Raw genomic sequence first — 12295 nt, 5'->3', positions numbered from 1 at the left:
TGATATCCATGTTGGAATTTCTATATCTGGGTTTAGACAACAGTGTCTCGATGATTCAACTGATCCTAAAAATCAATGGCTCGTCATTTGGACCTACCTTGATTAAGGGATCCAGCCAGGGCTATCCAGCTCACACCTTAGGATATTGGCACAGGGACATGATTAAAATTACAACTGTCCCTGAGAACTGTATCATCCCAACGTGAGTCTATTAGATTCCTACATTCGCAGCTTCGATGTCGAGAACAGTCATCCGAAGTGAGCATATTCACAAGAATATGTACTAGTAACTGCTAGCATCAATACCAATCAATGTCTCATTGACATTCGCGTATCCAGAGTTCAATAGCAGGCCAATCATAGGGTGGCGATTGTAGTTGTGTTAGAGACGAATAGCATAGCCTCAATGTGTTCTCAATTTTACAGAATAGCCCCTCCTGCCCGGGAAAAAATGCATCATGAGACTCTCTGAAAGCTAGGGAGCCGTTACTAGAACAGTGTTGCGGTTTATCGTCTCCGCTGTCTTTGAGCACTGATACCAAGCAACGTTCCTGGACTCTATCATTTAAGTGACCAGCGAATGATGAGGTTAAAGAACCTAGAGAAACTCGCACTGGTAAATTTGAATGTTTCAACTGTCAAAGTCGTGTTGTGTGCCGATTTGTTGGTTGTGGCAAGTCGCATTGCTTCAGGGTTCTCAAGCCTATAGAGGTGAAAACTACAGCACCCCACACACTAGAAGTCGGAAACATCGGCTAAGCCTAAAATAGTCTTAGATAGAAAATTTCACCACTCACCGCCAGCTACGTTGACAGCGGGCCCATCGTCGGCAGCCCCATTCTGACAAGCCCAATGGCTCATATTTGCATAAATCGTAAATATGTAACTATGTGATTCACATAATCAAGATTAATGCTACTGATAAGTTGAGAGGGGCGATTTATCTGCAATCACAATCATCTATCAATGTTGTGAGGAAGCAATCCATCTCGAAGAACCATCATCCTCAGTCAAACTTTTATATCTCTCAATAGAACCTCGGAAGCTCTCACCGCAACATGATTACTTGATGACTCTTGATAATAGAGGGGAACATTAGTTCTGCTACTTCTTCCTCTCTTATTTTACTTCTTTCTTGCGTACGCTACACATATATATCTGCCCTGGAGGTTGATGTGAGTCTTACTAGTCTCAAAGAGCCGACTTGATATTGATATTTGAGCAGCATTCTTTCGCATCTACCTCTCACTACACCTCTACACTCCGTTCCTCTGCGTCCGTTCATTCACAGAAACGAAATTCTCTCGAGATAGACAGGCCACAAAGCATTGCAATAACGCCTAAGACATTACAAAATGGGTCTCGAGAAACTCTTCGCTGTCGCAGCGTCCAAGAAAGGATCATCGAAATCCCCATCGAATCAGACATCCATAGCGCCGATGTATCTTGAGCAAATCTTTCGATTCCCTGGAGTCTTGACCGAAGTTTCGTGCGTTGTCAAGAATCTATCAGAAGGTTACACAACATATCAAAATGGGGCAGCGCTTAGGAATCAGCTGGAATCCGTTGTGCCGGAGGTGCAAACCTTTGCCTCAGGGATGAACCGATATTTGAAGAACAAGAACTGGTTGGATTTGTTTCAAACCTTCCTGGTGGGGGCGAATGTTGTTGCTGCTTTCATGGAAGTACTGCAGGGTTCATCGGGTCTTGAAGAGATCGGTCTAAAAATTTATGGCGAACTCGAAGCACAGACAGGACTTGCTGCCCCTGATAAATTTGCGAAGCATGTTGACAAATACATCCGGAAAGAGGCAGCGAGCGTCTATGGTGGTGACGAGGAGCATCTCTATTTCCTCTACCATCCGGATACAGACTGGCACGGCGAGTTCCACGATATCGTTCAAAACAAACCGGTGCCAAGTAATTTTGTCGGCATGTCCGAGAATCTTCACGCCCTGTGTACTTGGATGTTATTTATGCGGAAACGACTTGAGAGATCAAGGATCAATGCACGTTTTCACCTTCTCATTCCTGCTTATAGACCCATGGTTGTTAGAACGGCTTTCGTCTTTCCCGAAGAACTTTATCCTCTGACCGTCCGTGGACACATTCACAATTCGAAAGAATACGTCTGGTTAAATCTTCCTACGATGAAAGATGTTCCTTCTGACTTGTTCGAAATGTCAAATGTGGGCAATATCGCCGCTTTACCAAAGCCACCGGCACTATGGCAGCATGCTTTAACCTGGGTGGGGAGTATGGTAATGCCGAGAAAAGAGCCACCCCCAATAGTTCTTGGAAGAGGAAATATTAGTCCTAATGCTCCTATCTCATTGGAAGATAATGAAGACGAGAAACTCGAAGCTCCAGAGGATATCCAGATTCAGCCTGAAACACGACAGATAGTAAGAGGTGAGAAGAGACGAAAGCATCGAAGTTCACGACCGAAGGGCGACCTCAAACAGTATTGAACTTTGTTGTTACGATGTGGAACGCGGAGTTTTACGCACGTATGTCGTGTACACTGCATGTGGATATTGAATTGGCTGTCATGAGCGCATCTACAGGAGATTCAGTGAAAGTAAGACGGATGTAAATGAGTGATGAATTAGATACCAAATACAAAGGGAAGGAGTAGGATAGGGGAATATTTGCCATTTGCAGTTTGAATAGTTTCGCGGTAGCCTCGTCTCCGATCTGAAATATCGAAACCCATGAATTATATTGGGAAGTGGCCTTCGCGATTATTCTATTCTTTTGCCATGCGATACCAAAGTAGAGTAGAAATAAATATATCATGAGGGATTCTCCCAACGAGTTTTTTTTTCCATTCGATGATGTGGCATATCATACCCAAAATTTCAATTGGAGAACTATCAGGGAAAGTTCCTAACTTTGCACACAGCGCCAAGTTACTCAGATGGAAGAGGGAAATTGGCTTCAAGTCCAGGATTTTGGTCAGCCATGATCGGCTGGGATTTATGCTAAGGGTCCCATAACCAGGTAATCGTCGAGCTGGAGCTTGGCAAAGTCTTCAACCATCATTCAGCCACTCAGTACAAAGTTATTATGTCAGACATAAAAAAAATTATTTCTATCCTATTGAGATTGTGAGATGTAGAGCACGTCTCGCTAGTGATGTATAGACGGATATTCAAAGAGTGACTGATCATGTTTCTTGAACCGTAGCATTTGGAAGGTAACAAGGTGATGCATGGCACTCACAAAAGAACAACGTCTGTTCAAAAGCAAAACAGATTTTTTTTTTAAAAAAAATGGTTTCTTGAATCGGCGGGACGTCAGTCGGTAGAGCAAATTGCTCGTATCATGTCATGTTCTCCCTTGAGCGGGGTGGGACATTTCTATATTAGGTTTCTTCGCCGGTTGAGGATGTATAGTACCTATTATAAGATATCAGATATTTCAATGCTCTGACTTTTCTTGCCTATTTCTACGCATATATTCTCATATCAGTTGACAAAATGAAGCACTAACGGCTTGCAAGAAGCGACGAGTTATGGAAGATCGCTAGAATTGACTTGAACCATGGACTATGAAGCCAAGTTTAGACAGCCGAGTAAAGTTATTCGCGTCTCCCAGCAAGGAGTCCGTTGGTCTAGACTAGTCTATTTGTAGTTGTCTGTCAAACACATTAAAATCATCGAGGAAACTCAGACTCTGATACCGACAAACAAGTTCTAGATGTTTGGGTTGGAATTTGCAACGACGTTGCAACGCTTTCTGAGTAGTAGATAGACGAGGTGCCCCTTTGTTCATATTGAGCACTACGCTTTGATGCGATCAGGAGATCGTGCTCATTGTTTAGTGAGTATGAATACTTCAATGAGATTTAGTCTTCTATTTGTGCGAAGGTGCATTGTTTAGTGCGAGGCTACTACGCCATTTCAACCATATACATTCTTTTCACTTGATTTGAACAATCTTGAGTGCAGAGTCAGAGTAAGAATTTGATGTGGCGTTTTTTTCTTTCAGAAACCATTCGGGTTTTGGATGCATGCAAAACTCTTAAGTAAGTCACTATGCTCTGCTTATGGTATTGAATCTATCTTTATGTGGCTGGGCCTACTAGTGTAACCAGACCACTCACACTACCACCACGCTGCTTCATCCTTCTGGTACTTGGCGTCTTCCCTCAGAATTCCTCTTCCTCTTCGTATTCATCTCTCGAGGATCTATCTCTTGCAAATTTCCCGGTCTTAAGCCTTGAATTCATCTTCAGCATCTTGAGACGCAGTGAGTACTGTTGACTTTCTCCTGTCTGTCTCGGTAATGCTTTTTTTGAGACGTTCTTTCGAGTGTCTGGCTTGCGCTTTCTTTTGATGCCGGTAGCTCTATTTCTTGGCGGATTAATTATTGGGAGTTGCTTACGCTTCCCTACGTCTGGCGCTCGCGACGAAAGCACAGAAGTCTGCCCAAGAGCTCCTATTTGCTTGTGTTTCCCTCTCCCGTTGTAATTGTCGTCATCACCATTTTTATCACCGTCGCCATCACTCCCATCTTTTCTTGACTTAACAGCTCGGGGCCTTCTAATTTAGTCAGTATTGCCGGATCATGAATAACGATGAAGTTTGCCTCAAGCCACCATTATAAAATCCGAGGCTATCAAAGTTTCTGAGATTTGGAAATAAGAGAAAACAATTACTCACAAATTATAATATACAGGATATAATTTCAATAATGCCAATCTACATTAACCCCTATTATATAATATTTAATTATTAAATAAACAATATATTTGACTTTATTATATATTCCGATAAACAATTATATAAACAAAAATACTATAATATTGCAAGCATATATTAGTTTAGTAAATATATATTGCTATTTAGATCTCTTTCGTTGTCTTGAAAAAAAGTTATATATGATCCTAAAACTTAGTGAATATGAGAACTTAAGCATTGTAGCTATATATCAAAATCTTTAAAATGAGAAGAATGGCTGCCTCAAGCCACCATTATAAAATCCGAGGCTATCAAAGTTTCTGAGATTTGGGAATAAGAAAAGACAATTACTTACAAATTATAGTATACAGGATATGATTTCAATAATGCCAATCTGCACTGGCCTCTGTTATGTGGTATTTGATTATTGAATGAGTAATATACTTAACTTCGCTATGCATTCCAATAAGTAATTGTATAAACAAAAATACTATAATGTTGCGGGTATATATTGGTTTAGTAGATACACATTGCTATTTAGATCTCTTTTATTGCTTTAAAAAAAAGTCATATATGATTCTAAAACTTAGTGGATATAAGAACTTAAGCATTATAGCTATATATCAAAATCTTTAAAATGAGAAGAATAGCTGCAATTAACTTTGTTAAAGTCTCTCAGCGGGGATTAAAGCAAGAAATTTTCATTATTTGAGTCTTTGTTGAGCGGGCTCTAAGGTTATATAAAGCAACTAGAATTAATGCCAAAGACTAGTTTGAAAGTTCGGGAAGAAGTCTTGTTTTTATAACAAACCTGAATAAAACATTGTTTGTAGACATAAATCTGGCTCAAAGGTCTCTGCGAACTTGCTTAGCTGATCATTCTAATTTGGATAGTCTTGAGTAAAATGAGCGGTGCATCACTACATGATTCACTTAGCATCTGTTTGTCTTTCCATTCAGAGATACTAAGGAATAATTATACACAATCAGTTAAAACAAGGATGAAGTCAATATATTCACGTGTTATACTCCCTCTGCGTGATTTTCTGTAAAGTCCTTGAGAAGAGAATTTTTGAAATTTGCGTCGAGAGATAGGAAGCGGGTCTTATTAAGACGTGATTAGAGAGAGATTCAAGTGACACTTGGCATCTTTTGGAAAGTTGGAGTTTTGCTCGAAGATTTTGATGGCTGTAAAAAAGTTCGTCATGAAATGCTGGGATTTTTAACGTGTTTAGCTTTACGGATTTCGATTGACCAGATGACTATTGAATGAATTACACACATATATGTTAACAACATCACAAAGGGAAGAGTCTCTTCAATTATTTAGGCAATCAAATTTTTCTTCGGGCTGAACTAATAGACCCATGTTGCAAGTCTGTCTCTGTAACAAGTGAAACCTGACTCTTCTCGGCTTACTTTTCCTACTACCACCCATGGCATCAGCCCATAGATTTTCGTGCCTGATTTGTTCTTTGCTTCTTGGATGTGGGCGTGTTTTCTTCAAACTTCTCATTCTGACCACGTCCACGTTTCGCCGGTGTATTTTTTGCCGGCAATGAACTTTTCAAGCCCCTTCCGGTGCTCCTACCGCGCCTTACTGCCGCCAGAGCTTGGGAACGCACATTCTGAGTCACTGTGCATTGATCTAGTTCATCTGTTTCCTCCTTCTCGTTGCTCTGTTCGTATGTTTCCTCTTTCTTCGCCACTATCATCGGCTCTATTTCTTCTACTTCTTCTTCCTCGTCTTCCTCATTGTCCACGGCCGCGGCCTCGACAGCGTCTTCTTGAGCGTTTATCTGTCTAATAATATCTGATTAGTGACACACAATGATTTGCGCCAAGACTTTCGAAGCAATTCATAGTTTTCCTCCGGCGCCTTAAAGAAGAGCTGAAACCTGAAGCACTTGTGAATAAATATGTGAAAAGATATCGCTACTCACTTCTCTACTTCGCAAGGCTCACAATATTGTTTTGCAGTCCTACTTTTTCTTATATTGCCCATTTTTACTTCTTCGATGTCACAGTATCTGAGCGGTCTGCAATTGTTTGCATAGTTACAAGCCTTGGTGTAAACGAGAGCACATTCATGACCTTCAAGACAAGTTTCGATGTAGTAGATGCACATCTTGAGTTTTATTTCGATTCTCAGGAGAAAAGTGGATAAGAACCAAAGCCTTGGACTGAACTACAGAAGAGGCAATAGTAATGTATAGAGATTTCTACAAAGATCATGTTTTAACACAATGGAGCTACCTAGCCTCCAGAAACTTCGTAGAATTTTCACAAAAGTAGCAATAGTAAGAAGAGTTCCTTTGAAATCTTCTAAAGTTCCCTTCAACCTCATGTAGTATTGTTTGAGGACGGAACTCAAATGAAAGGGCCGGCTTCAGCTTCCCGCAATGTTTGTTACTATGTTCAGAGGCCTTGCGAGGAATATAATTCAATGTGGATATGTATTAGCAACTATCTCTCTTGAATACTTGTCACTCTCGAATTTAATCTTATGGGGATGACACGAGGCATTAGTCAGATGATTTCTCGGTGGAATATTCTCTGTTAGCAATCGACTAAGCTAAGTCAAGTGCCGAATATTTGGCAACCTTGTACCGCAAATAAGTTTCATTCTCCCCGCATCATTCTTAGAGATTTGCTTGAGATATAGGCCTATTTGAATACCTTTTGAAAGTTTCTTCCTGCAAACTGATATAAGTTAGGAAGCCTGCATGGCTTTAGTTGGTTTTGAAGCATTTTTATTTCGATCACAGGTCTTAGTTAAAGACCAAAGAAAGTCTTTTTGTTTCTAATGCTTGCACTACTATGGTTCATGTACACTTAATTATTCAGTATACTACTAGTAGTATGTCAACTCTTTCATTCTCAGTCACCTGCATTGAAAGACATTATTTCAAAAAGAGATACAGTCAAGGTGACCAATACTTTATCATCACTTCTTGCGGCACAACTATCTAATAATCGGCTCTGGAATACCATTCAGCTTAAAGTCCGAGTCGCGTTTAGTATCTGGTGCGTCAGAACTTTTGCCTCCAACCGGCTCCTTCTTAGTTATTCTGGCTAAATGCTTCGGATTTGCCTGATGAAGTCCTTGAATTTCATGTCCTGGCCCTGCACTGCGCTCTAGATCTCGTAGCTTGGAAGATCCGACATCACCCAGTGTAATTCTAGATTTGGTAAATGTGCTCTCTACCTCTACTGTTTTGGGTTGATTGATAAAAGCTTTGTAACTTTGTTCCCTGTGTCGATAAAGCTGACAGATAGGATGATGACACTGTTGAGAAATTCGTAGTCTCATGTAAAACTGACAATTTAGAAGTCACTCTGTATTCATGGCGTAGCTTTCGCCTTTGCGTGAAGGCACACCATAGATTGAAGATGCATATTTTCGCAACATAATTCTCCAGTCTTCAAGTAGAGTGAATGATCACTGAACTAGGCACATGCTTTCACTATCATGTGAAGGCGCCCGTAATAATACTCATTAAGCGAGCTTTGAAGGGAAAGTCGGCTTGAATTAATTCACCAGAATTAAATCATTCCGAAATTCAATGAAAACTTTCGGCCCAGCGGGATCTGTTACTATGATACAAATGAATATGAATCAGAAAACTTATTTCCGCGATGCATGAGGGTCTTCGGTAGACCGGGAATGACAGTCTTTCCATCATTCTGCTTGTAAAGAAAATGGTGAAAAAATCACTATGATTACTCAGTAATATTTCTGACGAGTGAACAACTTCGCACCGCAAGTGAAGTTAGACATGTAGAACTACCTCAACTACACCTCAAGCTCCATTTAATCTAATTTTCCATCATTGCTTGCACCAAAGTAATACACTAAAACGAGATTGCGAATCCTCTGACATGTATCGATATGAAAAAGCAAGTATCAATATCAGATCCTGAATCGGTGTCATCGTCACCTCTGAAACAAACGCACGTGGTAACTAGCATCCACTACCGTCATCTATACCATCGCGGTCACCTCTCATATCAAATGGTTTGTCCGAAGAATTGCTGCTTTCGAAATCGATCTCTTTATGTTTATCATGGCTAAGATTGTTGGCCGTCGTTGGAGATTGAGAAATCGCCTCTTGTTCATCTGAAACTGTCCCGATTGGAGTAGACATTGCTTCTTTTCTGCATTGCGTGAATTAGCTGTGGGGAGCTAAAGAATGATTATCAAGACTGGTGCTTAGGTGCTAAGAATACTTACACATCTTGCTCTATGTTGGGATGACATTTACGGCAAGGTGCAGGATACAGCCAATGTTTTAGCTTTTGAAGATGCTCTTCTTTTGCCGAGTAGATGCTGCAAGGAGCAAAAGTTGATTGTGCTTGCGCACATAAGTAAATAGCATCGAGCTTCATCCAGTGTGCATCCTTTGCTGAGCAGATTATGAGGCCAAACTTACACATTGTGTACTTCCGATATCTAGGAATGAGTTTGTTTGGTTTTTTGTGGAGAAAGATGACAGCTATGGACTTGGAAACGTGGTATAATATAGTAATTTGAAACCAAGGTGTGTGGAGAAATACAAAGTCTGGTGTCCTGCACGCATGTTCCAAAAGCTTCCAGATCCAAGAATCAAATCACTTTTGTTATTTTTCTCACTTTCTCTTTATGTCTTTTATCTCATCATACTGGGCCTTCCAGTTTTTTTGTTAATGGAAAAGAAAAAGGAAAAGATAACAAAAGACATTTAATTCATATATTAACATAAGCCCATCTCACAGCCATCAAAGTGCTCTCAATACACATTAAGAATTTGCCCATCTCTACAAATTACCACCCCAGAATAGTCACAAGCATTGTGCACTCATAGTCAACACAACTGAGCATGCCTTCTAATTCCCAATATTTTCTTCGATCCGAGGTTGAAAAATTGCCTTGGATCAGAATCTCCATTCTGCTGGCCATGGATAATCCATATTGTCGAGCCATAGTACATATCTGTAGAGAATGTAACAAGAGAGCTGATGTGAAATATTTCTCTTGGTGTGATATGCATCAAGATACTGATGATGATTGTGGAAAACGTTACACTGATTATTATCGCGGGTACTCGGCGAGAGAAATGTGTCATAGTTGTTTTATTATAAGTAGAAAGTGAGTGTTCGAACTTTCTAATTTAAGAGTTCTATATATTAACCACTTTATAGGTTCTTGAGACATCCTCCTGGGTTTCGCAAGAATCACACCAAGCAGAGAAAACAGAAGAAGAGGAGGGCACTTGCTCCTTTCGATCGCGAAAAGAAGAATCGTCGTAAATACAAAGGACCGAGATGAATGGGCGAAAAGATAAATAAATGGATAAGGAATCAGTTTGTTTCACTCCACGCTTGTATTTTGTGCAAATTGCGCTGAAAAGACGCAGGAATGGATTTAACCAGGGTAGATGGAATCATTTGAACATAACTTGTATCTAATGAGAATCAAATTCGTGCAAATCATTCAGCGTTACAGTTTGAAAGAAAAATGTGTTTGCTACTTACCACAACAATTGAAATTGTTGGAGCACAATCACATCATGCTCGGATAATGAATCATACAGCGACTTATCATGGCCTCACAAACACAATAACTTAGAGTCATATAGAATCTTTAAAATAAGATCGAATACAATCTTCTAGTTGGTAGCTATTCGAAAGCTCTCCTACAACTTTAACAGCAGAAATATAGTATCCAAAATAATTATCATTAGTAAGCAAACGAGAGCCGAAGGGTAAATATCGTTCTTGAGATAAATAGTTGTTAAAAGGGAGATTTCTTAGCCAACATTGAATTAACTGTTTTCTATGACTTTTAGGATAAAAAGCTATCAAGCAATATACTGCATTACTTGAACTATCGACGATATATGCACTTAGACATTTCTCACGGTGTATGAAGGTGGTTGGCAAAATAGCCGAAAATTTAAACGACCAAATCAACCAGAGTGCGTGATTAGCGGACCAAATTTAGGTATTAAATAATAGACTACTAATCTCCCCGAAGACTAAGCGATATCATTCGTCACATGTCAATTAGATACTGCTTAAATTAAATATAATTTCTGCTCCACGTCAAACCCTAACTAAAAAACACAGCTCTTGTTCGATTGAGCAAACTCAGCTCCATTCAGTCCAGAATCCAGAGCTGATTAGCTAACCCAACTAATCGCATGTAAGATGACCCATCTTTCGAGATAGATCAGACACCTCATTTGCGTGATCGCATGTAAGATGAGTCATCTCGCGAGATAGATCCGATACATCATCTTTGTCTCCATATCCCTCCATTGCCATATCCATTTCCTCTTCCATTCCATCATACATTCCTGGCTCTACTGTCTTCTTCTTCGACTTCAGCTGTTTCTTTGCAGCCATTTTCAATCTTCTCGTAGGTGCCTTCATAGCTGTGTTTGTAAGTGTATTCTCAGATGTTTTATATCCATTTTCACTGCGTGACTTCATGATAGCTCTTCTATATCTCAATTCACTATTTCTACCTTGAGACTTGATGTCCCTGCTTCTTGCCAACATATCTCCTACTGATCCAATTGGCCTGGAGTTTCGTTTAGCACTTAGACTTTTGACGAAAGAAGTTGGCCGCTTTAGGTCTTTCGTAGTATCACGTCTTGATGTTATGGTGTAAGCCTTTGATGTGTTCATGTAAATTTCGTCGGAAGCATAACCGGAATTTCTATTGACGATATGTAATTAGCCAATGATCTCACACCTTTAAAACTCAAAACTCAAAGCTTTAATCGCCAAACATAGTTGGAAAAGGAGTACTAACCTCATAACACATTCTGGGCAATCTTTATCCTTGACTTCCCCCGAATAAACCACATCGGGGATACAGGATTGATTTCTGAGATGACTCCTACATCTCGCGCTGTTTTCTTGTCCGTCATGGAGACATCTGTGTTTGAAGATGGTTATCTGGCAGCGTCTTGTGAAGAAAGCGTTTGAGGTATCCATTTTGATGGTGCTTGTGACTTAAAAAGGATTACTTGATGTGACTGTGATAATCTTGAAGTGGCTGGTAATCTTAGTGTGACTTTGAAAATCTTGAAGGAAGTGGAGTGGTAATTTTTATAATTGAAATCTTTTGACTTTGCGTCTGGATATCAAGAATAGAGAATGCGATGAAGTAGACGTGATTGGAACATATATAGTGAGAGGGAGAGCTATCCATAGTCGAGAGGATGGTACGGTGCAAGCGTATATGCTGTTAGCTGAACAATCTTTCGACACCGTAAACATTATACCGTCTAACCGTACCACTCTCTATATCACTTACACACAAAACTATTAGGAACTGAACATGCTATGCTATACAGACGAACGGTTGATAGCAAATTGCCACTAAAACATTTGAAACGCCGTAACATAAGATTTGTAAACCACTACGGCAATGCAATTTGGCTGTTTCTGGTGATGAAGGGAAAAAAACTACTCACTATCTAAATCAGACGATACAAGAACTGCAGCATCTAATAGCGTTCAACTTTGAAAGCAAGCCAGGCGATAATCACTTCTCAAACCAACCTCATAGAATAGATTCAAAAAGAGAGACATCAGACAACAGTTCATGTTATTAGGAA

At 39.9% G+C, this 12295-nt stretch overlaps 4 protein-coding genes across 4 annotated transcripts; 1 reads left to right on the top strand and 3 right to left on the bottom strand.

Annotated features, from left to right (window-relative positions):
- The first annotated feature begins 810 nt into the window (after positions 1-810).
- Positions 811-3125, top strand: BCIN_09g04780 (hypothetical protein). The gene is made up of 2 exons (XM_024695177.1): positions 811-1175; positions 1226-3125. Exon 2 carries the CDS (start codon positions 1356-1358, stop codon positions 2469-2471), a length of 1116 nt encoding a protein of 371 aa, XP_024550970.1. The 5' UTR covers positions 811-1175; positions 1226-1355; the 3' UTR covers positions 2472-3125.
- A 2912-nt stretch (positions 3126-6037) lies between these two features.
- Positions 6038-6828, bottom strand: BCIN_09g04770 (hypothetical protein). Its single transcript, XM_001551601.2, has 2 exons — positions 6629-6828; positions 6038-6488 (listed from the first exon to the last, which is right to left on the bottom strand). The coding sequence occupies exons 1-2, from the start codon at positions 6811-6813 to the stop codon at positions 6128-6130; spliced, it is 546 nt and encodes a 181-aa protein (XP_001551651.1). The 5' UTR covers positions 6814-6828; the 3' UTR covers positions 6038-6127.
- Positions 6829-8519: 1691 nt separating this feature from the next.
- Positions 8520-9646, bottom strand: BCIN_09g04760 (hypothetical protein). Its single transcript, XM_001551599.2, has 2 exons — positions 8920-9646; positions 8520-8843 (listed from the first exon to the last, which is right to left on the bottom strand). The coding sequence occupies exons 1-2, from the start codon at positions 9120-9122 to the stop codon at positions 8651-8653; spliced, it is 396 nt and encodes a 131-aa protein (XP_001551649.1). The 5' UTR covers positions 9123-9646; the 3' UTR covers positions 8520-8650.
- Positions 9647-10835: 1189 nt separating this feature from the next.
- BCIN_09g04750 (hypothetical protein) lies at positions 10836-11687 on the bottom strand. Its single transcript, XM_001551597.2, has 2 exons — positions 11485-11687; positions 10836-11388 (listed from the first exon to the last, which is right to left on the bottom strand). Exons 1-2 carry the CDS (start codon positions 11667-11669, stop codon positions 10860-10862), a joined length of 714 nt encoding a protein of 237 aa, XP_001551647.1. The 5' UTR covers positions 11670-11687; the 3' UTR covers positions 10836-10859.
- Between the last annotated feature and the right edge of the window lie 608 nt (positions 11688-12295).

The sequence above is a fragment of the Botrytis cinerea genome, chromosome 9 (genome assembly GCF_000143535.2).
Source record: "Botrytis cinerea B05.10 chromosome 9, complete sequence".
Lineage (NCBI taxonomy): Eukaryota > Fungi > Ascomycota > Leotiomycetes > Helotiales > Sclerotiniaceae > Botrytis > Botrytis cinerea.
The sequence above is the reverse complement of the archived record's forward strand: the minus strand, read 5'-3'. Positions and strand labels throughout refer to the sequence as shown.

Excerpts from the sequence above, each read along its gene's own strand:
- BCIN_09g04770 (XM_001551601.2), bottom strand. The coding sequence starts at position 6,813 with ATGTGCATCTACTACATCGAAACTTGTCTTGAAGGTCATGAATGTGCT. Across the intron at positions 6,489-6,628 it reads GAGCCTTGCGAAGTAGAGAA|ACAGATAAACGCTCAAGAAG; the intron begins GTGAGTAGCGAT and ends AGATATTATTAG.
- BCIN_09g04750 (XM_001551597.2), bottom strand. The coding sequence starts at position 11,669 with ATGGATACCTCAAACGCTTTCTTCACAAGACGCTGCCAGATAACCATC. Across the intron at positions 11,389-11,484 it reads TGCCCAGAATGTGTTATGAG|AAATTCCGGTTATGCTTCCG; the intron begins GTTAGTACTCCT and ends TATCGTCAATAG.
- BCIN_09g04760 (XM_001551599.2), bottom strand. The coding sequence starts at position 9,122 with ATGTGTAAGTTTGGCCTCATAATCTGCTCAGCAAAGGATGCACACTGG. Across the intron at positions 8,844-8,919 it reads CCCAACATAGAGCAAGATGT|AAAAGAAGCAATGTCTACTC; the intron begins GTAAGTATTCTT and ends CACGCAATGCAG.
- BCIN_09g04780 (XM_024695177.1), top strand. The coding sequence starts at position 1,356 with ATGGGTCTCGAGAAACTCTTCGCTGTCGCAGCGTCCAAGAAAGGATCA.